Source organism: Hemitrygon akajei, chromosome 7 (assembly GCF_048418815.1).
Source record: "Hemitrygon akajei chromosome 7, sHemAka1.3, whole genome shotgun sequence".
Classification (NCBI taxonomy): Eukaryota; Metazoa; Chordata; class Chondrichthyes; order Myliobatiformes; family Dasyatidae; genus Hemitrygon; species Hemitrygon akajei.
In genome coordinates this window covers 36,936,509-36,963,928 of record NC_133130.1, presented here as the reverse complement: position 1 = coordinate 36,963,928, position 27,420 = coordinate 36,936,509, and the positions used below count along the sequence as shown (strand labels likewise).

Genomic DNA, 27,420 nt, shown 5'->3' with positions numbered 1-27,420 from the left:
GGATTAGACATTGTGGAAGAAGCCAGAGAGTGGTTGTAGATGGTTGCCTCTCTGACTGGAGGAGTGTGACTACTGGAGTGCCACAGGGACTGGTGCTGAGTCCTATGTTGCTTGTCACCTGTATCAATGACCTGGATGATAGTGTGGTTAACTGGATCAGCAAATTTGCAGATGACACCAAGATTGGGGGTGTAATGGACAGTGAGGAAGACTATCAAAGCTTGCAGTGGGATCTGGACCACCTGGAAAAATGGGATCTGGACAAAGCGATCTGGGAATATAGGTCCATAATTCACTGAAAGTGGCATCACAGGATGAAAGGGTCAGAAAGAAAGCTTTTGGCACATTGGTCTTTATAGATCAAAATATTGAGTGCAGGGGGCGGGATGTTATGTTGAAGTTGTCTCAGATGTTGGTGAGGGCTGATTTGGAGTATTGTGTGCAATTTTGGTCACCTACAAATGGGAGAGATGTAAATAAATTTGAAAGATTACAGAGAAAGTTTACAAGTTTGCTGCCAGGACTGGAGAACCTGAGTTATAAGGAAAGATGGAATACGTTGGGACTTTATTCCCTAGAATGTAGAAGATTACAGGGAGATTTGATAGGGGCATAGAAAATTATGAGGGGTATAGACAGGATAAATGCAAGCAGGTTTTTTTCCACTGAAGTTGGATGAGACTACAACTAGAGTTCATGGTTCATGGTGAAGGGTGAAAAGTTTAAGGTAAGTTTAGGTAGATACATGGATGGGAGGGTTATGGTCTGCTATAGGTTGATGGGACTGGGCAGTTTAAATAGTTTGGCTCACACAAGATGGGCCAAGGGCCTGATTCTGTGCTATTGTTTTCTATGACTCTAAATCTTATTTCCTTATGCGCCAATGCAGTTCTCTAGGAAGCCTGACTGACTTCTTTTCATCAATGTTACCAACAATTAGTTCCAAACTTTAATTACTCTCCATTTATTTTATTATTCAGTGTATAGTACGGCCAGCATTTTATATTTGCTGGTTGTTGGAATTAACTACTAATGAATATGGTCTTCCATTTCCTATCAAAACCATCATGATATTGCATGCAGTGGATAACCAACAGGGGAGCTTGTAATTCTCTGTGGTAGGCCGTATGGCATTGCTGAGTGCTATTGAAATAAAACTGTAGTGTATCATCAAGTTTCTGTAGCACCACCATGTCACGTTGATCTTCCATTCACTTAACCTCTCACCCCTTTCTAACTAACAGTATCAACATGTCCTGTGTGTGTTGTTTCTTTCCCCACCTTGTGGCGCACCGTGCAGCAACTTTGCCATTTCTTTAGCATTTTTTTTTAATGTGGCCGAGTTACTAGCTCAATACTCAACCTAGCTCTGATGGAAAGCATGCATGGAGCCAGCCAGATTTGAATCCGGGACCACTTACCTCAAAGTCTAGTGCGGATGACACCATACCACAGGCCAATTAATATGCCCTATTGTTTCAATGTTATTAGGCTCATTAATCCATGTAGTAACAACATCCACATTCTAGCTTCACTTTGAATCAAGCCATTATTTTCTGAATTTCCCCATGAAATGTGTCCCTGGGTCCAACTTCAGTGCTTCTGTGGAGACATTCCTACACCTAATCTACTAAGTCTTATCATAATCTTAAAGGCAGCTCCTTGTAAACTCTGTCTTATGTTGAAGGAATATCTCCAGTCTAGATGATCTTTCCAAAGAATTTAATCCCTAGGTTTTGCTATGATCTTTTCCTTGTTCCTCTAAAATCTTTTCATAGTGTGAATTGAGAACAGTTGACATTTAATCCAAGGTTTTGTACAAGTTCAACATAACTTCTCTGCATTTTGCTTTTGTTCTATTTTTGTTTGAACTATGCTTAAGCAATACTTTACAATACTTGGCCTTTTTTTTAAACCTACATCACCCCTGGGTAATTGTATCTCAGATCACTCTGTTTCTCCACCAAGCTTGTACACTTCCGAGGGTTATTTTTGCCTCCTCATCCTACGTACCATCATACATCGCAACACTGTCTTTACAATGGTATTCAATTGTCACTCATGCTCATTATTTAAGTCAGCAGGGGAGGTCATGTCTCACTAACTTGATTGAGGATGTTGAGGAAGTAGGAAGATTGATGAGGGTAGAGCAGTGGATGTTGTCTACATTGACAAAGTTTCTCATGGTCGGCTGATCTAGAAGTGTAAGGCTTGTGGAAGCCACAGTGAGTTGGTAGTTGGATTTAAAATTGTAAATGACAATTTGTAGATGACAAAAGATAATGGTAAAAGGGATTTATTTTGTCAGAATATTGTGACCAGCGGTATTCTCAAGGATCATGCTGGGACCTGTTTGTTTGTAATACAGTATATAAGTTATTTGGATGAAAATGTATGTGGTCTGATCAGCAGGTTTATGGATGACATAGAAATCGGTGAAGAAAGTTGTCAAAGGACACAGCAGGATATAGATCAGTTGGAAACTTGGGCAAAGAGATGGAGTTTAATCTGGACAAGTGTGAGTTGATGCATTTTGAGAGGTCGTATACTGTAAATGACAGGACCACGAGGAGCATTGATATACCAAGGGATGTTGGATGCAAGTCCACAGCCTCCTGAAAGTGGTAACACAGTAGACAGGGTGTATAAAATTTTGGTTATTCCACAATCGGAGTACCGTGTGCATTTTTGGTTCACCAGGATGTTATCTGGATTAAACAGTTAAGCTATAAAGAAGACAAGACAGATGGATTGCTGGAGGATTGAAGGCTGAGGGATGACCTGATCTAAAAATATGTAAACTTATGGTAGACTTATGGTATAGGTATGGTAGATGACCAGAGTCTTTTTCCCAGTCTCCAGTATTTGATATTTCCAGAATGGAGATATCAAATACTAGAGGCATAGGTTTAGGGTGAGAGGGGAAGAATTCAATGGAGATTTATGTGTCAATTTTTTCTACGAAGGGTGGTATTGTTTGGAACACAGTGCCAGAGGAGCTGGTAGAAGCCGATATGATGGCGACATTAAAGAAGCATATAGACCAACCCACGAACAGGCAGAGAACAGAGGGATATGTACCCTCTGTTCCAAATAGATGAGATTAATTTTGTTGCTAGTCAACACAGACATCATAGCCAAAGGGCCTGTTCCTGTGTTTTCCTGTATCTAGCTCAGACCTCCTCTGTTTTAACTTGCGTTCTTAATGTGGGGTCAACTGTAACTTTTGAAATTGTACTTCTCCACCCTCTCCATCAGCATGGGTACACCACAAGGCTGTGTGCTTAGCTCCCTGCTCTGCACGCTTTATATTCATGACTGTGAGGCCAAGCACAGCTCCAATGTTGTTTTCAAGTTTGCTGACGACACCACTGTTGTTGGCTGAATCCAAGGTGCTGCCACAGGAAAGCAGCATTTGTAAAGTGAAAGAGTAGTGAATTACAAAAGTGTAAATGAAGTGATACAGATCATGGATTCATAGGGTATAAAGAATGTAAGTGGCCCCTCTGGCCCACAACATACTTGTCAACCTTATTGCCTAAGTATGCCAATCCCATGTTCCTGGATTAGGACTGTAATGACCCTCCCCCCCTCCAATCTGGAGTTTAGGTCAATAGCAGTAAAAAGTAAAGGTGGTATGAGCGAGTGAAATGTTGTCTTTGTCACTCACTTAAATCAAATACAGTGTAAGTGTGAAAATCAAGAAAGGCACGGATGCTTGAAATCTGAAACTTCAAAAAAATGCTGGAAAAACTCAGCGGGGCATCTGTGGAAAGAGAAATAAGAATGGGCATTTCAGGTCTGACCAAGGGTTCTTCATCTGAAACATGTTTACCTTTCCACAGATGCCACCTGACTGGCTGAATGGTTTCCAGCATTTTCCATGTTACATAATAAGCAGTTGACTTAGCTCTTGGAGATCAAACCTGGTAATTGGAAAATAACATTTCCTCTGTGCTATTTATTAGAAAATCATGAATATATTCCCTTGAGATGCACTCATTTAATATATTTCTCACATACTGCTCCTGTCAGTCAACGCTTACAACAGATGATTTGATTTGCCTGGATAAGGGCGACCATTTTGTGGTGAAGGTTTTTATGGTGTAATGAATGAATACTTTTATTTCCCACAGCCAACAACAAACTGAATTGTTAAGCTGTCAGACTAAGTAATAATTAAAAACCCAGATTTCAGCAGAGCAGCAATGAGATCATATTCAATTACTGTCATAAGTTTTAACTTTATGATGAGCTTTAGTGATCCTTAATAAATTTGGCAATGTTTTCTCTGTGTTGCATGATAGCAGTGATTAGCTAAGCTGTCATCTTCAAGTCCCTTGTTAAATCATTCAAGGATTCCTGACAGCTGCGCAATTGCTACCCGCGCTTCTCTCTGTCCTCAGATAATATATGTGCCACTCCAACCTAAATTTCATACTCAGATGGCTACTTTGCAAAACAATGAAATAGGAATGTCCGCATCTCTGGGGAGGGAGGGAAAGAGAGGTGAGCGTGCACAACTGAACTGGGAAATGTTAGCAGCAGCTCAGCAAACAGACAAACGCAGTCGGCGGATGGAGGTAGCAACGAGCCGAAGTATGAAATCATTGGGAGTTGAACTGTGCCCTGCAATGACAGATGGCCGGCTGCCGAGACAGACTGTCAGCGTGACAAGATAGGAAAGAATTCGCTTCACAATGCCGACTAACCTGCATCCATTAACCTGCTTGATCTTGCTACAGCCAGCCCAATTCCCAAATGTAAAGCTCTACTGCCAAAAAGAAACAAGGTGTTTTGGTGGTTTTGTTTTGAGAGAAACACCATTAAAAAAAAATATCTTTAGCCGTGCCTCACCTTCACACTGGGAGCTTTTGGTGACCTTTTCCCTGGAAAATACGGAGGCATAATCTCAAATGACACATTTACATTCACATTTAAGTGTTTTTTTTCTAGTTAAACTGAACAGCTTCATCTAAACTTTAGAATGCAGAACGCACTACTATTCAGGATTGTTACTTTGTTTAAATGCTTTTTCCGTAGTGTTATTTCTGTCTATATTTACTGTGAAATTTCACGAGTTAAGCTTGTGAGTGCACCAACCAGATCTGATAGAAATTGCTGAGCGCATATGTATCTCTGCAATTTTCTTAGTCGTATGGCGGAGAGAGGTTAATTTTTAAACGGAGCGGGAATGAGGAGAGGCAGTCTGCGTTTCCTCCATTTTAGACCAGTTCCTCTGTGTCTGCGAGCTGTACCCTGGAGTACACTCGCTTCTGTTGATTCAGCCTGCGATGGAGCTGCAGTATGACTAATGACAACCACTGCAGCTTAACACTGAGATCAGGCGAGGCGAGGCGAGGCGCCGTGCTGCAGCTGACGATCGCCAATGCAGTTTAATTTCTAAGCGATTGCGTCAGCGGGTTATTTGCAGCACCTGCCGGGTGGTTCCCTCTCACTGTATTAGGGCTGTGTGTGAGTACAGACTGTGTATGTGGCTTCCACTTTGTATCGCCTGCAGGATTATTTTCCAAATGTGATTTTGCCTTTACTATGACAAATAATAATTTTGAAACAGATGTATTGTCGAAGTCCATGTTTCAAACTCCATTAGTTTTACTTTCAGTAGGTTATATTTGACTATCGGTTAATCAGCCTTTCGTGCTGGTGCCCGTTGTGGATATTTTGATGACCGCTGTGCAGAACGGGCTTTTGCTAGTTTTGCTGAGGTTCTGAGACTCTCGGCATCCCTTCAGACTGAACCTCAATTGCCTGAACGTTAATTTGCCCTTCCAATCAGCTCATTCGGTAAAGTCTCCGAGCGGTGTAAGCGAAGGTCACGAACCTCCTCTCCGGATGATTAACTTGTCTTGCGGAGCGGGGTAGCTGCTCAGTTGTTGCTGTCAAAGAATCATATGTGAAACACATGGCAGACAACAGAATGTTTCTTTCCGCATCGTTGATTCTATCAGCAATTTTATATCCACAATTAGAGCCGAGTTAATAAAGCGATTAGTAGCTAAACTAACCTTTAAATGAAAAATGAGTTTATACAGTAATGAGGAAAATTTCTTGTCGGACCACGAAAACCATTTACCCGTTGTTCAATTTGCATATCTTGTAAATGGTGGGGAGAACGACGGACCAATTTTTTTTTGGAATTAAAATTGCGCAAACTGGTTATTAACGATTACAATATTTTAAAACATTTATGGGAACAGAATGACTTTGCTAACTGCCACTGGCTTCAGCTATATGGTACGGTAATCTAACCTGCAGGACCTACTGAGAGAAGACTGCTGTGCATTTAATGGACTTTAGGCGGTGCACCCTAACAACACAAAAAAAGGAACACCTTTATTGGTATTCAACTGAACTAACTAAGCTTTCAATATATATGCATTTTGCTGCAGCGAGAAATGTACTTCAGCAGAAATGAACCATGATCTCAGCAATGTTGTTACACATATTGTACTTAAGTATTAGGAACTGGGGCAGACTTCCTCAGGGTGTCCATAAGATCATGGCTAGTCTTATTGTAATCACAACACTGTATCCCCGAATACCAGTAGTGACCACTTACACTCACTTGCTTAAAATTTTTTTCTTATCCCTGCCATAAAAATATTCAAATATTTTACTTCAATTTACGTTTGCAGGAGAGCTCAAAGACACTTGATGCTGAGAGATGCCTTGTCTCTGTTTTAAATGAGCCACCATTTAGTTTTACACAGTGGCCCTCTAGTTCTGCATTCTATCACAAGAGGAAGCATTTTCTCCACATCCACCCTATCAAGACCCTTCAGAAACTGAATATTTCAATCAGATCACCACTTCTAAACACCAGCAGATACAAGCTCAGCCAGTAGAATCTCTCCTCATGAAATAAATCACTCATTAGTTTACAAACCTTTCTTTCAACTGCTTAATATCCTTCCTTAAATTCTGTAGAGTATTCTTGATGTGGCTTCACTAATGCCCTATGTAAGAGGCATAATCTCCCTCTACTTTAGTATGCAGTCCCACTAGCAAGGAACGATAACATTCTGTTAGCTTTCCTAATAACTGCTGTAAGAGCATACTAATCTTTTTCAAAACATAGACATGGTCATACAGAACATTTGCACCCCAGGACTCTGCTATCTTCCACCATTCTGATGTTTTAATTGTTTCTTCCAAGGGGTGGCACGATTGCATAGCAGTTAGTGTTACAGTATTATAGTACTGGTGACCCAGGTTCACTTCCGCCACTCTTCTAAGGAGTTTGCACATTCTCTTTGTGACTGAATGGATTTTTTCCAGGTGCCCTGCTTTCCTCCCACATTCCAAAGACTTGCCAGTTAGTAGGCTAGTTAGTCATATAGGTGCAACTGGGCAGCATAGGCTCATCACCCTGGAAGGACCTGTTGCCATATTCTACTCATTGTAAACTGACTTGACCTACGTACATCCATTTAATCTCTTTAGGTTCTCTCCTTATCCTCAGCAAATTTTGCAATCGTAACTTTGGTGGTGTCAGGCTGGCATTGAACCTGGCAGCTCCAGTAATCTGGGTTCAGTTCCGACCTCAGATGCTGTGTATATGGAGTTTGCATGTTCTCCCCATGACACTCGTGTTTTCCCCTCAGGTGCTGTGTATATGGAGTTTGCATGTTTTCACCATGACACTCGTGTTTTCCCCTCAGATGCTGTGTATATGGAGTTTGCATGTTCTCCCCATGACACTCGTGTTTTCCCCTCAGATGCTGTGTATATGGAGTTTGCATGTTCTCCCCATGACACTCGTGTTTTCCCCTCAGATGCTGTGTATATGGAGTTTGCATGTTCTCCCCATGACACTCGTGTTTTCCCCTCAGGTGCTGTGTATATGGAGTTTGCATGTTCTCCCCATGACACTCGTGTTTTCCCCTCAGGTGCTGTGTATATGGAGTTTGCATGTTTTCACCATGACACTCGCGTTTTCCCCTCAGGTGCTCGTTTCCTCTCGCGTCCAAAAATGTACAACTTGGCAGGTTAATTGACAATGGTAAATCATTCCTTGTGCGCACTTGAGCAGTAGAACCTGAGAAATAATTCTTGGGAATGTGAGGAGGATAAAATTGGGTGAGGTAAGATTGGTGTAAGTGGGTGTGTGATGATCATTTTAAAAATGTACTATTCGGTGAGATAGGAAAAGTAATAAATTGACTGAACAAAAATATTAGACCAAAGAATCAATCAGTGGGGAATCTTCAAAAATCATAGACTATGTATATTATTGCAAAATGAAAATCAATCAATCAATAAATGTCTTCTTTCTTAATGGGAGTAGGGTTCCTGTGTCTTCAGGAACATGGGCAAAAACTATTGAGAAACTGCAGATTACATTTATTGGGTTGGGTCAAAAGCAGCTTGTAGGCTGTGATAGCATTACTGGAATTAGTGAAATTTAAAGTATATGATATAAATGGGACTAATCATATTGGAAAACAGTGAGATTAAGAGGGAGATTATGAGCTAAAAAAGCCGATCCCAATGAAAGTAGATGAGTAGTTTTATAGATAAATAAATATTGATATTGTAATGCAGTTCTGCTGCTTGGAAATGAGTGACAGAGGTAAATGGAAAATTGTGAAATAGCAAAGATTATATTTAAACTAGACACAGAAACTGATTTCCTAACATCATTTACGTGTTTCATTGCTGTCTTTATAGGTCATGCTGGAGAAGAAAAGATAGGTTATGTACGTAGATTCTGTATCAAATTTAGTTATAAATTACTAATGTACAAAATTGTACAGATTTATGGAACTTAAGGATGTAGATGCTGGGGTAATTTAAAATTTTAAGACTAATATTATTGTATTCTACTTAAATAAGATTGTCAAGGGATATGGAGAAATAGAGGTTAAATGGAATCAGTCACAGTCTAACTCAGTGGTTCCCAACGTAGGGCGTACGCCCCATGGGGGGTAATTTGATTTTTAAGGGGGCAATTCGAGAATGAGTTATTAACAGTGAATTTTTTCTAGTAAGTCTGTGTGAGTATCAGTGTGTGTGCGAGTTAATACATATGTGTATATACAGTATGCATACATAAAAATACTTGTGTGTATGTACATGTGTAATTGCGTATGTACTGTATATATAGTGTATCACCATCATTACAACCATCAAATGGCTTTCATAATTAAATTAATGAATTGACTGATGTAGGAAGGAATGAATGAACAAGTCCAAACGCGTAAGAAACTCGTACGAGGTCGCGCCAATGCTGCTTTTTGCAGTAGCTTTCGGTTCTTGGTGGTGTGAAGGTGTGTACATTGCGTCATCTCTTTTAAACGGTGTATCTGTCTTTGTATGCTGTAGAAACGAATTGGCATTGTTTTATTTATTTATTATTATTATCCACATATGAGACAATCCACATATATTTCAATATTCTATTTTCTCGCTCTCTCTTTATTACCAGTGAATACTCTTATTATTATATTTATTATTATTATTATTTTAATATCACTTAATGTTCTTTTTTTTACAGTTTCTTAGTAATTTCTTCCTCAGAACTTTAACAGTCCTTTGGTTCTTTTATTTTTCTCTTTTATGAATGCCATGTTCTTTGGAAGCTTGTTTAAACCAAGCTAATGGTCTTTTAGGCTTCCTCCAGGTGAATAGGAGTTCACTTTTTGAATAATAAGAATTATATATCACCACAGGGGGCATCAGGATTTTAGAGGTGATTAGGTGGGGCATGGCCAAAAAAAGCTTGGGAACCACTGGTCTAACTGAATAGTTTAATATATTCCAGAGTCCAAATAATTCTATCCTGACCTTTTATCTCTTCAGATTTTGCTGAGTGAGGGCCCTTAGCGTCTCACAAAAACCCATGTTTTAGTGAAAAAGTTATCAAAGGCTACAGCTGGACATAGATCAGTTGGAGATGTGTGAAGAAAAATAACAGCTGGAGCTTAATTTGACAAGTGTGCGGTCAAATTTGAGGGGGGGAAGTATAGAGTAAATGGCAGGACTCATGGGCTTTTGTAAATAGAGGATAAGATCATAAGCCATCGGAGTGGAATTAGGCCATTCAGCCCATCAAGTCTGCTCTGCCATTCCGTCATGGCTGATTTATTATCCCTCTGAATCCCATTTTCTTGCCTTCTCCCTGTAACTTTGATGCCCTGACTAATCAAGAATCTGTCAGACTCTGCTTTAAGTAAACTCTATGATTTGGCCTGCATAACTGTATGTGCCAGTGAATTCCACAGAGTTATTACCCTCTGGCAACAGAAATTCCTCCTAATCTCTGTTCTAAATGGATGTACCTCTAGTCTATTCTGAGACTATGCCTTCTGGTCCTAATACTCACCCACATCCACTCTATCTAGACTTCTAATATTCAATAGGTTTCAATGACATGCCCCCCCCCATTCTTCTAAACATCAGCGAGTACAGTCCCAGAGCCATCAAATGCTCTTCATACTTTAACCCTTTCATTCCCGGAATCATTCTCATGAACCTCCTTTTTATCATGAATCTCCAATGCCAGCACATCTTTTCTTAGATAAAGGGCCTAAAGCTGCTCACAATACTTCAAATGTGGTCTAATCAATCCCTTATAAAGCCTCAGCATTAATTACATCCTGGCTCTTAACATTCCAATTCGCTTGAAATGAATGCTAACATTGCATTTGCCTTCCTTACCAATGACTCAGGCTGTGAGTTAATCTTTAGGGATCCTGCGCAGGGACTCCCCAAGACCTTTTGCACCTCTAATATTTGAATTATTTCCCCACTTAGAAAATGTTCTACACTTTTATTCCTTCTTTCAAAGTGCAAGACCATACACTTCCCTACACTATATTCCATCTGCCACTTCTTTGCGCATTCTCCCAATCTCCTTCTGCAGGACTCCCTGCTTCCTCAACACTACCTGCCCCTCCACTTATCTTTTTATCATCCGCAAACTTGGCAACAATTCTACCATCTAAATCATTGACAAACAATGTAAAGAAAGTGGTGCTAACATTGACCCCCTGTGCAACTCCACCAGTTACCAGCAGCCAACCAGAAGAGGCCCCCTTTATTCCCATGATTTGCATCCTGACAGTCAGTCAATCTTCATACATGCTTTTATCGTTCCTGTAATACCATGGAATCTTATCTTGCTAAGCAGATTCACGTGTGGCACCTTGTCAACTGCCCTCTGAAAATTCAAGTAAGCAACATCCACTGACTCTACTTTGGCTATCATTTGTCTGTTTTTACCCTGAAACCAAATCCTTAATAATAGACTCCAATATCTTCCCAACACTTCTGCCCCGACACTCAGATCTTTTTGCATACTGCTAACGTCTTCCACATTGAAGACTGATGCAAAATACTTACTAAGTTAGTCCGCCATTTCTTTGTTCTCCCATTACTACCTCTCCAGGGTAATTTTCCAGCTGTCCGATATCCACTCTCGTCTCATTTTTACTCTATACTGTATTTTTGAAAAAACTTACAGTATCCTCTTTTATGTTACTGGCTCGCTTCCCTTCATATTAAATCTTTTTTGTCCTTATGGCTCTCCTAGTTGCTTTGTCTTGTTTTTGTTTAAAAGCTTCCCAATCCTCTAACTCCCAACTAATTTTTGCTACATTATATAAGCCCTCTCTTTTCCTTTTATGTTGTCTTTTACTTCCCTTGTCAGCCATGGTTGCCTCATCCTCCTTTTAGAATACTTCATCTTTGAGATCTCTCTCTCTCCCTGCACCTTCTGAATTGCTCCCAGAAACTTCAGCCAAGATCTTGGAATGTTCAGTCCATAACTTCCTGCAAATTGCAAAACATGTAGATAGAGTGGTAAAGAAACTATAGAACATTCTTGCCTTTCTCAACTTCATTCATTATACCTTGTTTAATACAAACATAAAAATCTAAGAGACTGCTTTTCTTGCATTTTGAGTTATTTAAGAATAAATGGTTCAATTTTGAAAGAAGCAGAAAGCTGAACTGACAGCTCAGAGGGAAGAGGTTTGCATATATAGGATAGTACCTAGATAGACAGAGAAAAGGTGTTATCCTAATATGAGTTCTTAAAAAGAAGCTATCAGAGGTATTTGAATCAAAAATGGAAGTGATATCGAAGTTAAGGATTAATAGCTTTTGATCTCTCTCATTCTTGGAGGACCCATACCAATAAATGTAACCTGCAGTTTCACTGGTTTCTGCTCCCACTTCATTAAGCCATAATTATCCTAACTTCTACTTACAGGAAGGAGAAAAAGACAAAGAGAAGCAGGACAATGAAAAAAAATTTTTGAAGCTGAAAAGTAGTTTTGAAGATGATAGAAAATATGAAGATGATAGCAGAAAGTGAGAGGAAAGGAGAGATTGCAGATTATACAAGATGCGCAGAATTCCTGAATTGCCTCGTTTTAATGCGACTAATGGCAGTGTTGCATTTGTAATACTTGATATTCTTCTACTTCTCCACCAGGTGACACTAATTACTCTCACAGTAAAGTTTATAAGAATGCCTTATTCTTTATCTTGATGTTACACTATTTATAATAGCTGGAAGACAAACCCACCTATTTTTTTTCTCTCTCAGCCCAGTATGTCAACAGCGGACACTGGGAAAGAAGATGTGGATGATTCCTGTGACTTTCTAAAACCAGGGAACCCTGATGTCAAATCTCGACTGCATAGCTCTCATTAAACATGAGAAATAGTAACAGTAGCCCATGTGCTCCATCAATCTGACTGTGCTATTCAGTGAGATTATGGTTAATCTGATCCTGGCCTCAGTCGAATTTCCTGCCAGTTTCTTGGTATGCTTGACTCCCCTACAGACAAATCTATGGAGTATATTCAATGATTCAGCTTCTAGCAGTTCTCCAATGTAGAAAATAGTTAAGATTCTCTAGTCCTAATCAATTCCTCCTTATCTCTGCCTTAAACAGGTTACTCCTGTATTCCTAGTTCAATTTTTGACCATATTTTTCTTTTGTTTAACAAGGTAGCATTTGTGGTAATACATAAACCTTATCCCCACCTCTCCTCTTAGTCACCCAATTATCCAAACACACAGACTCTTAAGTTGTGTCATAAAATTTTATGGGCATTAAATGCTTTTCTGTAAAATCTTCAAGAATGACATTTCCTCGTCCTACCTGCCATGGATGTGTAGAATGTCTAGGATCCTCTGGTTTAGGATTTGTTTTTGCATCCTCAGCATCCTCTTTCTTGCAATTCTTACTTAAAACCTGTTCATGTTCTAGAACAGACTTGATGGATTGAATGGCCTAATGCTATTCTTTTGTCTTATGGTTTTATACAAGAGGAGGCACTAGTATATTCAAACTCCTGTTTGATGTGGAACTGCAGCAAAATGGTTGAATAAATTAGATTTTTGTGTGGAGAGAAACTCACAGAGGAATATAACTTTCCCTCCCCTATCCTCACCAATATCGCAGATAATTGTAGTACATGTTTCTACTGCAGTTTATGTTCATGGTATTGCATGAATGCCAGCTTTGAGCTACCATATCTGATCCAAGTCTATTGCTTCTGCATGACTATAATGCTGCACAACACCATGGATGGTGTCCTGGGAGAAGAAGACAGGACTTTGTCTTCAAAAGGACTGTGCAGAGGTCACTTCTATCAAAGCTGCAGTAGACAGTTAGGCCTGCTACAGATAGACTGGTCAGGGCAGAATCAGGTAAGCTTACCCCTTGTTGTGTTCACTTACTGCTACCGACTGACTGGCTCCCATCTTCTTCAGGATTCAGTGAGTGGACATCTAGCTTAGCTGGTGGTATCCTAAATGACCCTTGCTGATGGATGTTGAAGTTTTCCATTCTGAGTTCTTTCTGTGCTCTTGTTACTTTTGCTGCCATTTCTAAGTATTGTTCAAAACAGAGGAGAGTGTCTGTTCCCAACCTGGGGTCCACCGAGTCCTCGATTAATGGTATTGGTCCATGGAATAAAAGAGATTAGGAACCTCTCGTCGAGATGGTGGTGGGCTGATTTAGCAGCGGAGGAAGAAGGCTAGTAATCAAGAGTGGTTTCATAGCCCATGTTTGACCTAATGCTATTAGGTGTGGAGTCAAACATTGAGAACTCATGGGTCTGCTCCCTCTGCCTGCATATTACTACGGGGAATCCCGATCATCTTATGGTACAATATATACCTAGTTTCTGTGATGGAGCTGTCAGGCATGATGATTGTTGTATGATCCTGTGATTAAGAATATGTTTGCTGTTGCTTAACTAATCTTTAGAATAGCCGTCCCTATTTAGACACTCATTCCCAGACGATTGTGAGGAATAATGTCTCTGAGTTGAAGTATGATGTTTCTATGGGGTTTACGTGTGCTACCAATGACTGTATGAGTTTCCTCTGGATGCTGCAGTTTTTTACACATTCCAGTGCACTGTGAGTTTCTCCCAGAGTGTACTGTAGGTGAGTGATAGAAGCTGCAAGAGTTGTTGACAGTGTCGGATTAGTGGGGGTGATTGGCTCTTGGTGACACAGACTCATTGGGTTGAAGGACTGTTTTCCATGATTCCAGTTGTCAGTTCAGGTCCAGAGCTGTGTGTGTTCTGGAACGTACTGCACCAAAGCATGTCAAGCTTTTTCTGCTTTTTAGACTTGCAAATAACTCACTATCCGTGGATAAAGCAAACCCGGGTTTCGGCTTCTGAAAGTCGTCAGAAGGCCCTTTGTTAGATTGTTTTCCTGTAATTGATACCTAGTTACATATACTTGTTTGTTAAGAAAATGCATATTTTCACTGGTCACAAAAGTTCCTATAAAGTATTGGTTCTACTTATAAATTAAACAAGAGCCTCCTACAAGTCACAGTTATTAGCAGAGTAAAAGCCTGAAAGACATACTCTGGCATAACTACAATGGCAGCACCAGTATGTTCCATATTGTAGCCTTGTTTAAGTCTCATGATTTTTAAGAAGCTCATTTTATAGGATTGGTGGTAATCCAGGAGAGGAAAGGAAAAAACAATGCCCAAACAAGTCCCAGCACTGAGATATTCTATTTATATTTCCCACCTTTTGTATGTCAACTGTAATGATCAATTCCATATATTTTCAAACATGGCCAATTTGTTAAGTTCATTGGTTCTGCACTCATTTATTGTGAATAGATAGGCTGTTCACAGACCACTGGAGCAGTCTGAAACCCATGTCACTGCAGAAATTAAAAAAATAAAAACTCCTGATGAAGGGTTTCGGCCTGAAACGTCGTCACTACCTCCTCCCATAGATGCTGTCTGGCCTGCTGAGTTCTGCCAGCATTTTGTGTTTTTATTTATTTCCAGCATCTGCAGATTCACTCGTGTTGCCTTTGAATTCACTGCAGAAATACTTGTTTGTTCGGAATAGAAAAAAGTAAGAGCTGTTCTTTGCAGCTAATCATTTCAATACAAAGAGGAAATAAAAAAAGAATGCTGCTTTCTATATTTTAGATACTAATTACCTATCATAAATTCAGACATTCTTGGAATTTTCACTTCATATATAATTTTCTGCTTTTCATATACTTGGCATCAAACACTGTTCTCTGTTAGATGGTGGAGGATAGAAAATGTATTTGAGGAACTAACTTTCAAGGTTTGAATTTATTTATCACGTACAGGTACATCAAAACATACACTGAAATGAATGAAATTGAATGGAATTAATTTATTTCGGTCAATACAAACATAACAAAAAGCATCATACAACGATGATTTCATAGGACAAAATTACAACAAAACACATAGGTATTCTTTAAAACAGACCAAAAGGGTGTAGGCTGAAGCTACAGCTTATTACGCCTACCCCTCTTACTTATACAACAACCTAGGATGTGTTGGGGCAGCTCACAAATGTCACCACACATTCTAGTGCCAATATGCGTAGCGTGTCCACAATGCTCAACTGAACATTTCCTTTATTGGCTGCCTGTTCAACCAACGCTCTAGATGGAAATCCATTTTGAAACATCCTAAGTAATTTGGGTAAAGCCCACCGAACCTTTCTTACTTTGCTGAATTCCCCCAATCTTTTCATTTAAAAGCTTTGATTGTTTTTTATTCATTGTTTGTGTGTATATTTCTGTGGAATTCTGAGGCATTGTACTCCATACTCTTGTAGCCCTTATGCAAGTATGTCAGCCCTTCATTTGCTGTTTGGTCTAAATTCTGAGATTTGTTATTTTTTCAAAACAAAATGTCATCACTGGATGCCAAGTTAATTCCTTTCATCTTGACAGTCTGCTCCCTATCTTTGATAACAGATATAGTCTGAATTTTATTAATATTTTGTTATAGCTCTGCTAACTTTCTTATTGGAGTTTACCTCTTCCTGCTCTCTCTATGAAAGTTCGCAGTTCATACCACCTTCCAATAATCCTGTGCAGCCTCAAAGCTGGTAAATTTTGGAAGACTACAATTAATACATTTCTAATTATCTTGCCTTGGGTGAAAACAGTTGGGTTTGGAAGGTTGCTTCAATGATTACCACCATCCTTCCATTTATATTAATCCTTGTCATTTTCTTTTTTCCACAAATCTTCTTGTTTCCTAGTTCTTTTCCTGTGTATTCTCTTCCATTACCCATTCATTACCTCTTATTTTTAAAGAATAATATGATTTATACAACATCATTAATTTGTGAATATAATTTAAAATAAAGATGGCATTGCCTTTTCAGCAATGTTACACTTGTGTTTTGGTATATATCTCTCTATTTATTTCCCTAAATACTTATCTATCAGTTTTTGAATTCTATGGGAGGGTATTTTTGGTGGCGATCCCTTATCTTTTAATTTTTTCATCTATGTTAGAGCACTAGAAATACTCCCAAGTCATTAAATTGCTTCTTTAACTGGACATGAAATGAGGTTAATGACAATCCAGGATGGCTTCAGGTTTCTTTCTGTCCAACTTTGAGAAAGTAATTTTCTGCTCAGCTCAGCTAAGAGTCGTAGCAAATGACATCTATCTGCATTGCACAAGCAATACTGAAAATACTAAAGACAATTCTGTGCATTATACTCTCCCTGAGCCATCTAATCACCTGAGCAAAAATTCATGGATATCCCCTTGTTCAAGGCAAATTCAATATCCAAAGATGTTCCTGGTATGACCTGTGCATGATCTTTCCTTTTGTCCCAGAATACTAAGAAAATGAATCTCAGGGTAGGTTATGGTGATATAAATGTACTTTGATAAGAAATATACTTTGAACTATGGTCCCAGGAGTTTGGAATTTTATCATATTAACAGTGCTCTGTTGTCCATAATTATTATATCTTTCAAACCATTGCTGTACCAGCTGTCTAAAGGTGTTATGTAACACCTTTGATGAAATAATTGCAACAAGTTCCTCCTTTATTCAGTAAAATGTACCATGCAGCTATTTACACGATATTATTGCTTTAGTCTGCCAGGGTGAATGTTTTCAAGATTTCAAGCAACATTCAAAAATGTGAAAAAAATGTTGCAAGATGCCCTATTATGTCTAAGGATCTGTTTCGCTTGTCTGTGATGGACAATGGTTGGGGTGGTGGGGGAGAGAAAAGAGGAAATATTCCTTCTGCTGACTTTGAAACTGAATAATTCTGAGCTAATGGCTTTATTTAATGTCAGCAATTTATGTGCAAAGTATGAGGGTGGTGTTATCAGTGTTTGTGCCATTCTGCCTACAATAGATACAAATCTAAACTACAAAGAATACATATAAATAAATGCTTGCTGACATTATTTTATGTGTAATTTGCTGAAGGTTAGATTAAGCAGTAGAAATGTCTTTCAAATTCCTGAACTTCACTTTTTAGATGTGATAGGTATATTTAGACATCTTAAATATGTATAACTGCTTGTCAAGGAAAATATGTATGTCACAATCTGTAATCTAGGAGGAAATCGCTTGAGCAATATCTTGTTAGTTTGTGTACAAATTAGGTTGGGCACACCAAATCATGGAAGGTTCAAATGTTAGCTCTCATTTCAAAACTAGCTGGAACATCCTGTGGATATTTAAGAACAAGGTTGGCACCTTTTTGCTGTGTTAGTCAGAGCTTAAGCACTTGGTTGCTTCTCAGTGTGGACAGGTGGCTGAGGGATCGGCTTTGGCTCCGTATTGAAAATGATCTATGCTCTAGAGATTGCATTCTACTGAGTTAGAGCCAGTTCTACTCGATTGCAGCCAATTCAGCAATCCTTCACTTGACAGCTGGAGGCAGTGGGCATTGCTCCAGTTGGCTTCAGGTTCTCGATTTGCCCACCAGAGACAAATGGGTCAACCGCAGGTAAATATGCAAGTTCCAGACAACCCATTAACTGATTCTCTACCGTCAATTGAAAATAATTTCACTTGTAGCAACTTGTAATATGCTATTAAGCTGAAGTTAAATTGTTTATCAATGTGCATATAAAATAATCATAAGTTAATAAATTATCAGTTGATCAAGGTTTTTATAGCTCAAGGTATTGGGGATAAGCTTCCACTACCAATTAAATGCTCCCAATGGCATGCGTCTCAAATAGCCTCTGACAACTGAGTCCAGGTCCTGGCCTTCACGTGTGGTTTAGCTACTAAGCCTGGTGGAGCCGTTTCTGCTGACTGGAGAAGGGACTAGGGCAGGTGCTGGCACCTAGAAACCAGTCACTTTGGGCAGTTGGAGCTTGTCAGCCGTGGTTGGCAGCTCATCCAGGAGAATGAAACTGATCTCCAATCATTGTGGCTACACCCAATCATGGCAAAATCTTCAGGAGTAAACTTGAGGAAATATTTGGAGCTGGAGTCCCTAAGGCAGCCCTGTGTTGATTTCAACATTGACTGGCAACTCCTGCGACGCCACTGGTGCCAAACCGTATCAGTCTCTGCCGTTCCTTTGGGTTCATCAGCTGCATGGAGGAGGGATCCTGTTACATGGGCAACAGCTTGTTCTCCATCACACTCTTCCATGTGACTGCTTATCACATAGGCAACTAGGACGCAACATCCATGGTCAACCTCTGTCAAAGGAGGGCCTGCAATAAACTATCTTTGAAAAATAGTTGTTGAGTTGCAATGGGATATAGTCTTCAATTGGTACTCTGTTAGTGTTTCTGTAACACACCGTGTAGTCATCTCCATTAGTAAGCTAGGTTTCTGTATCTGAAAGTTATGCATTGCAGATGGTCCTATTTTGTAAAAAATAAATAGCTTTTAAAATATATACCATAGAAAATAGGGCATTTTATTTTATATTCTCCTTCTTTTGCAGTTTACTTTTCACTAAAGTCAGACTTGAGGCAGTACACAAGGGACCAGATGAAGCTCTTGAAACCTGCAAACATATGTTAAATGTGTGGCAGACAACGTACAGCTCTCATTGCAGGTAGGTTCTGCTGCGAATGCTTCATGGCAAATGCAGTGCATCGGTACCTTGGAAGCAAAATCAATTTTAATAATTTTATGGGTCCATTAAGTGAAAGATGTGTAGTGGCGTGTGAATATGTTGTAATACTATAATATCAATCAGCTCTTTTCCTTATCTAAAACAAAATCCCTCAGTGGCCAGCATCCAAGGAGATGCAATAAATTAATATTTCAGGTCAGTGACCTTTTGAAAGATTAGCATTGTGTGGTATTTCTGTATTCAAATTTGTGCAGTTGGCCAGAAAAATAATAATGGCACTGCATTCCATGTGTTTTAGAATTTTGACCACACTGTGCTCCTTGTTTGCAAGTTATAAACTTTGCATTTTTTCAATGATTTGCATCAAAGAAACAAGATATGTTGTGATTGTGAATTTCATCTGAAAACTCAGTGCCTGATTACTGCAGTCACATTAAAAGGTTACTGCACAAAATAAGAATGATGGGATGGGTAATTGGCTATCTAAAAGAAAGTAGTCATGATAAATGGGTCATTTCTGGATTGGCAATTAGTGACTAATCAAGAATTGGTATTGGGCCTCAGCTGTTTACAATAAATATTAATGACTTGGGTATAGGGAACAAGTGTACTGTTGCCAGATTTACAGATGATACAAAAATGAGCTTGCAGGTTCTGAGGAGAACACAAATGGGTACAGAAAGTTATAGAAAGCAACACACACAAAATGCTGGAGGAACTCAGCAGGCCAGGCAGCATCTATGGAAAAGAATAAACAGTCAATGTTTCGGGCCGAGACCACCATAAAATGCTGAAGGAACTCAGTAGGCCAGGCAGCATCTACGGAAAAGAGTAAACAGTCGATGTTTCAGGCCAAGACCCTTCATCAGGACTCCTGAAGATGTCCATAGATGCCGCCTGGCCTGCTAAGTTCCTCTAGCATTTTGTGTGTGTTGCTTTGGATTCCAAGCATCTGCAGATTTTCTTGTGTTTGTGACAGAAAGATATAGTTAGGTTAAGTGAGTTACCTCGAATTTGGCCGATGGAGTATGACATGGAAACGTGAGGTATACCGTGGAGGTGCATGGTAGCTTAGTTAGTGTAACGATTTACAACACTAGATGTAAGATCGGGGTTCAATTCCCCCCACTGTCTGAAAGGAGTTTGTACATTCTCCCTGAGACCTCATGAGTTTCCTCTGGGTGCTCCAGTTTCTCCCTGCATTCCAGAAAAATCATAAGAGTTACAGTTAGTAAGTTGTGGGTATGCTATGTTGGCACTGGATGTTCCCAGCAGATATTGGGACTGTTTGGTCATTGTCACAAGCAATTCATTTCACTGTATGTTTCAATGTACATGTGACAAAGAAAGCTAATGTACACTAATATTTCAACTTTAAAATCTTTAAACCACTTTAGAACAGAATGTGAAAGCAAACTGAGCAATACTACACACACAAAATGCTGGAAGAAGTCAACAGGTCAGGAAACAGTTATGGAAATAAATTGTCAATGTATTGGGCTGAGACCCTTCTTCAATCCTGTCGAAGAATCACGTTGACTGTTTACTTATTTCCTTAGATGCTGCCTGACCTGCTGAGCTCCTCCAGCATTTCCCGTGTTGCTTTGGATTTCCAGCATCTGCAGAATCTCTTTGTGTTGGGTGACACTACAAATGTTGCTGTGCAGCAGCCTCGGGGGTGGGGGGGGGGGGGGGGGAAATTCATGTGCATGTAACATAAGGGGTAATCTTATTGAAAGATGGAAGTTACGAAGTGTTTGAAGGAGGGATGCTAAGAGGATGTTTACCTTTGTGAAGTTGTCAAAAACAAGGACATAGTTTCAGACTTGGAGATGACCAATTTCAGAAAGTCTAATGGGGAGAGAGCAGGAAAGTGGTTTTGCAGCTAAGATTGAATCAGACATGGTCTCATTGAATTGAGGGGTTTATGCCTGCTTTCTGCCCTTGTTTCACATTTCAATAATAACAAGAATACTCTACAAAAAAATATATTTTTGACATTGTCCTGCATTTATGGTCTGTACATAGATTTTTGAATGAAAAATTGTATTATTATCAAGGTGACCAGCTTTATTTTAATTAAACACCATTATACAATATGTTCATTATATTTGAACTACTTGGAGTATTCTGGTTACCTGTGTTACCTAGAAATGAAAAACAATGACATCTTCTTTTGCAGTGGAATTTACACTATAGTTATATAATGAATGAATGGGCATGAATGTAAAATAATATAGCTATATTCTCACTAGATGATATAAAGAACATGCAAACCATAGAAAGTTTTTTCTCTTCCACATATTTTGCAGATGCATATGAACTGTATATTTTGTGCTACCAGAGAAATGTTTTTTCCCCACACAAATCAATAATGCCTCAATTGTTAAATTAAGTGGTCTAATCTTGTTTATTGGATCTTTCCAAATCGTAATGGAGATGGAATTTCAAAATACCGTATATGCTTTATGTAACATTTAAATAAGTTTCAATGCTCTAGTAGAGCATTGAAACTCATTGCTTTACAAATGCAGCATTGAAACTTAAAGATCAAGATGAGTTTATATTTCACTAGCCAGACTGAACAGATGCTACCTGTCGACCTCTTGATTTTGGGACTGACAAAAATGTTCAACTAACATTAGCATTTTGTTTCACTTGGTCTTATCGTATATCTGCTTGTACGCTGTTGATTCTTTAATGGTTTCTAATAACAATTTTGACTTGTTGTAAACAGAGAGATATGTAAAACTCCAATCTCAGAAACTCTTTTGCCTTCGATAGGATTCAGTAAGGCAGACAGGTGTCATCATTTAAATGTAATTCAAGAACCATTCAACAAAATGCTGCTGTGGCAAAGCTATCCAGAAGCAACTTTTGGATTTCCACCTGAAGAAGGAATGGTGAACATTTGCAGCAACAAGGTTCACATTCCGGAAACCAAACTGTACACAACAATGTTAGAAAGCGTGCAGAAATTTTGTAATCATATGGTACCATACAAAGTGTGGTATTTAAGCTAGAAAAATTAAAATGAGTTGTTATTAGAGAATTAATCAGTGCTTGCTTCTTCCAGATAGAAATGTCGGAAATTGCAACACATATTTCTTCTATGAAGGGCACTAATAATGAAAGTTTCTAAAATTATTTCTAATATCCACATCAGTTTCTAATTAGTTTCTAATGTTGATTTGTGTGGTGGTTAGACATTAGACCATACTCAGAGTGAACAGTTTTTAAATAGTATCAGTTGCACATGTTTGTGTTCAAAAAGCAGTGATTTTTGCCACTGATAGTTGGTAAGAAGTAAGTATTAAGACAACTTAGAATTGTTTTGCTCTCTGCGGTTACAAGTATCCAGGCTTGAAGATGCAAGAAATGGCCGGGAATGAAAATGAAATGTTTTCACTGCTTCAATAACTTAGGAACTATGAAGAATTTGAAGGTATCAACAATCATCTTGAATGTTATAATGAAAATGAAGATTTGGAGGATGCAATCGTCAAAAGCATTGTATGAAAGTATCTGCACTGTGTCTGCACTAATTTTGTTCATTTACAGTTAATGAAAAGAACAAAGCAGCGTGTTGGTTGACTGTTGCATCCAATGACGACAGCAATATCTGTGCAGGAGAGTTTTTAAAGTGGAAAAGCCGTTGAACTTGGACAGTTCCACTCTCTAGACCGCGAAAGTCCTGGTGCAGTGCCTCAAGTAGTCGTCACAAAAGGGGGTCTTTCTTGGATGCAGTGGATCACCGTGACTTGCCTTATCAGCCCTTCACGCTCCACAAAGCGTTTTAGAACTGCCTTCTTGGCCATTGGATCTCACTGTTGATCTCATCCACCTAGTCCGCCAGAGCTGATTTCACATGCTAGGACAGGCATCCCTATTTCATCAGGGTATGAGGCTCACCAGCTACCCTCACCTGGTTTAGCCCGCCTGTCAAAGCCCTGTACCGGGGTGTGGCCGCTGTTGCATGCAAACTGGTCCTTCAAGCCGCAGATGAGCCGAGCATCCATTGGGGCCCAAAATTGAGTGAGCTGCCCTGGATTGGACATAACAAGCCATTTCACCAGAGGTGCTAGCCCTCCCAAGACACCCCATATGGCAGTGTACACTGAACAAGTTCGTCCATTGATAACTATTAGGAAATGCAGTTTTATGGTACTGTGGTAGCATTGGTGTGTTCTAATTTCATTTAAATACATAATTGTTACTCAGTTAAATAGTAGTTTGTCTTTTTATACCTTTTCAACTATTTGCATGAAACTTTGGCTAATTGGGCAGCTGCTTAATTGATCCAAAACGTACTGGTCCTGATGTGTTTCAATTAACTGGAACCCACTGTATTTCATTCCTGTCTCTATGATTTCTGCTCCAGGATTACTCAAAACAACTAAACATCAACCACAGCATGGTTGATTGGAACACCATTGTCACTGTGAACAAGCACTTCCAACATTCATGGCTGTAATCTGTACCTTTTATATACACTGCAAAACCATTTGACAGCTTCTCCCATACTCATGGATCTATCATAGAGTCGCAGTATACTACAGCATGGAAAAAAGCCCTTTGATCCATCTGGTCCATGTTGAACTATTGTGCCGCCTAATCCCATCAACCTGCAGCCGGAACATGGGCCCCCATACCCTTCCCATCCACGTACCTATCCAAATTCCTCTTAAGTGTTGAAATCAAACCTGCATCCACCACTTCTACTGGCAGTTTGTCCCCTAGAAAGAACAGCAGGTTCATGGGAAGTTTCATCACCTTAAAGTTATAAAGTTACCTTAAAGTCTTAGTTGCTCTTCAGTGGTAGCTGGATTAATATCCTGAAACTAGCCCATTAATAATACTCTGGGTTTATAAATGCAGAACAGTCTGTCATTGGGTAGTACCACTTCCTCAAGGGGAAATGGGCAATAAATAATGACTTACACAGGAACACTCACACATTGCACATTTAGATGGAGGCATAACATAAAGACTTTTACTCCCCGTGTACATGAAGGATGTAAGAAATAAAGTCAATTTATTCAATTCATTCATGAGGAAATAAATTTCAAATTTCAAAGTTAATTTATTATCAAAGTACATATATGTTACCATATACAACCCTAAGATTCATTTTATTATTGGGCATATTCAATAAATCCAATAACCATAATAGAATCAATGAAAGACCACAACTAGGTGGACTACCAATGTGACAACAAACTGTGCAAATACAAAAAAAAGATAATCAATAAGCAATAGAGAACATGAGATGATGTCATTGAAAGTGAGTCCATAGGTTAATTAATGAGTCCATTAATTAACGAAACATTAATTAATGATAGCCATTTTCATCGTTATAGAGGCTAACTACAAGGACACTCTTTGTAACACATTAAGCATGTTGACTGGGACAGACTTAGTTGTTAAACAAACACGAGGAAATCTGCAGATGTTGGAAATTCAAGCAACACACACAAAATGCTGGTGGAATGCAGCAGGCCAGACCCTTCGTCAGGCCCGAAACATCAACAGTGCTTCCCCCTATCGATGCTGCATGGCCTGCTGTGTTCTACCAGCATTTTGTGTATGTTGCTCAGTTGTTTAACTTGGCTCACAGATGGAGAAAGGAAAATTGGGCAAAATACTGGATGTCTTTAGGAAACATGATTAGTGACTCTGGAAAGGAGAGATGTAATGATAGAAAACATCCTACATTCTCATCCTTGTGATGAAATCTATTCTCCTTATTTTAGTGATTGGGACAAAGAGAGCAGCCTAACTGAAGGGGCACAGCTGGAAAAACGGAGCACTCTTCAAAGTAGTGTTGGTGAGGGAGTGTCGGCTGAGAAACGAAGCACTATTCACCTTGCTTTTCCGGATTTCCATGAGGGCGAATCAGGTAAGGAGGAATTTTATGTCAGGTTTTACAGGATTATGACTTGCCTTATTGAACTATACTTGAAATCTCTACATAAATATTTCAGCTATTCATTTATTTATAGGGAGCAAAAAAACAAGGTGATTTTGCTTGAACTTTAAATGTTGTAAAAACTATTTTAGGCAAATTCCAGAGTCAAATATTAGTGAATTCTAATCAGATTGGAACTCCTGTGAGCCTTTATTTATTATTTAAATACCCTAATTGCTTGCACTGGTGTTACAGTTAGGATTTATTTAAGATGCAGGTCTTTTACGGTTGGAACTTACTTAAGGTACAGATTATTTTGGGCTAAGTGCCAAGAGTTACACTGAGGTGTAGTCACAGTAAATCACTTGTTCATGAAGAGCAGTCCCCATCATGAGAGTTATTCCATTAGTGCCAGATCCTGTCCTCATGTGACACCTATCCACAACTGCATTCTCCAGGAGAGAGCAAAGAGATAGAAAGATAATTCCTTTTTCCCAAATCATTGGCAAGAAATAAAACTCAAGGAATGAAGCACTACTTTTTCAAACATTAACGTTCAGAACTAAATGAAAAGGTTGAAAGCACCTCTCAAACCCGCAACATCCATCATCAAGAAGGGTAAGAGCAGACTGTGCACTGGAACACCACACAGTACAGGGTTCCCTGTCAAGTTGCATGTCATTCTGATCTGAACATATATTGCTTGTCTTTCTTGCTGCTGAGTCTAACTCTCAGAACCTCCTTTCCAACAGCACTTGGAAGCAGGGCTGCTGTGATTCATAAAACCAACTCATCATCTTTTCAAGGGCAATTAGGGATGGATAGTTTTTAAAAAAGCCCCATTAATGGTCATAATGTGGTCCCTTGTGCATTACCGTGTTATGTGACGCAAATTTGTCGTTATAAAGCTGATAAAAATACACCTGCGTTCTGTATTCTCTTCCAAGACTTATGCATTGGAACTCTAAAATACACAGCCATCTGCAGATCAGTTTAGCTATTGTAGTAACTTTGTAACTGATCAATTGTGCAACAAAGATGATCATAACCATCTCCATTCCAGACAAGCATGATGTTTGTATGGTAGTGGTGTATAATATTATGGTGGCACAGAATACAACTTCAACCAAATAGTGCATCGGGGTGATGTTCAAATGTTCACAGAAATGTTTTCATTGATGGAGAAGAAACCACAAGGGATGAAGCCTGGATTGTTCCATTGCTCTTCTGAATGGCATTGGAAACTGGATTCATGAATAAAGGAATGAGATTTGTTTCTTAACCCCACATTGCTCTGTGTCATAGAAACCTTCTCTCTTGTCCTCTTTGCATTTCAGAATCAAATTTAATATTGCCGACATAGAACATAGAAATTAACAGCACATTACATGCCCTTCGGCCCACAATGTTGTGCCAACCATGTAACCTACTCTAGAGACTGCCTAGAATTTCCCTCGCACATAGACCTCTATTTTACAAAGCTCCATGTACCTACCCAAGAGGCTCTTAAAGGACCCTATTGAATCCCGCTTCCACCACTGCCACTGGCAGTGCATTCCACACACCCACCACTCTGTGTGAAAAACTTACTCCTGATATCCCCTCGGAACCTATTTCCAAGCACCTTAAAACTATGCCCCCTCGTGTTAGCCATTTCAACCCTGAAAAAACCTCTGGCTATCCACACAATCAATGCCCCTCATCATCTTACATACCTCTATCAGGTCATCTCTCATCCTCCATCGCTCCAAGGAGAAAAGGCCAAGTTCACTCAACCTATTCTCATAAGGCATGCTCTCTAACCCAGGCAACACCCTTGTAAATCTCCTCTGCACCCTCTCTATAGTTTCCACATCCTTCCTGTAGTGAGGTGACCAGAACTGAGCACAGTACTCCAAGTGGGGTCTGACCAAGGTCTTATATAGCTGTAACATTACCTCATGGTTGATGAATGCCAACACACCATATGCCTTCTTAGCAACACTGTCAACCTGCGCAGCAGCTTTGAGTGTCCTATCGACATGGATCTCAAGATCTCTCAGATCCTCCACTCTGTCAAGAATCGTACCATTTATATTATATTCTTTCATCAAATTGGACCTACCAAAATGAACCTTCACTCTTATCTGGGTTG

At 39.3% G+C, this 27,420-nt stretch overlaps 1 protein-coding gene across 6 annotated transcripts in view; it reads left to right on the top strand.

Annotated features, from left to right (window-relative positions):
* The window catches only part of LOC140730350 (tetratricopeptide repeat protein 7A-like), a 260,040-nt gene that overhangs the window by 156,919 nt on the left and 75,701 nt on the right, over window positions 1–27,420 (top strand). For all 6 annotated transcript variants that reach the window (XM_073050646.1, XM_073050642.1, XM_073050644.1 and 3 more), the window contains 2 exons: window positions 19,244–19,357; window positions 25,132–25,277. In XM_073050646.1, the coding sequence (XP_072906747.1) occupies window positions 19,244–19,357; window positions 25,132–25,277 (260 nt within the window). The remainder of the gene's footprint in view (window positions 1–19,243; window positions 19,358–25,131; window positions 25,278–27,420) is intronic.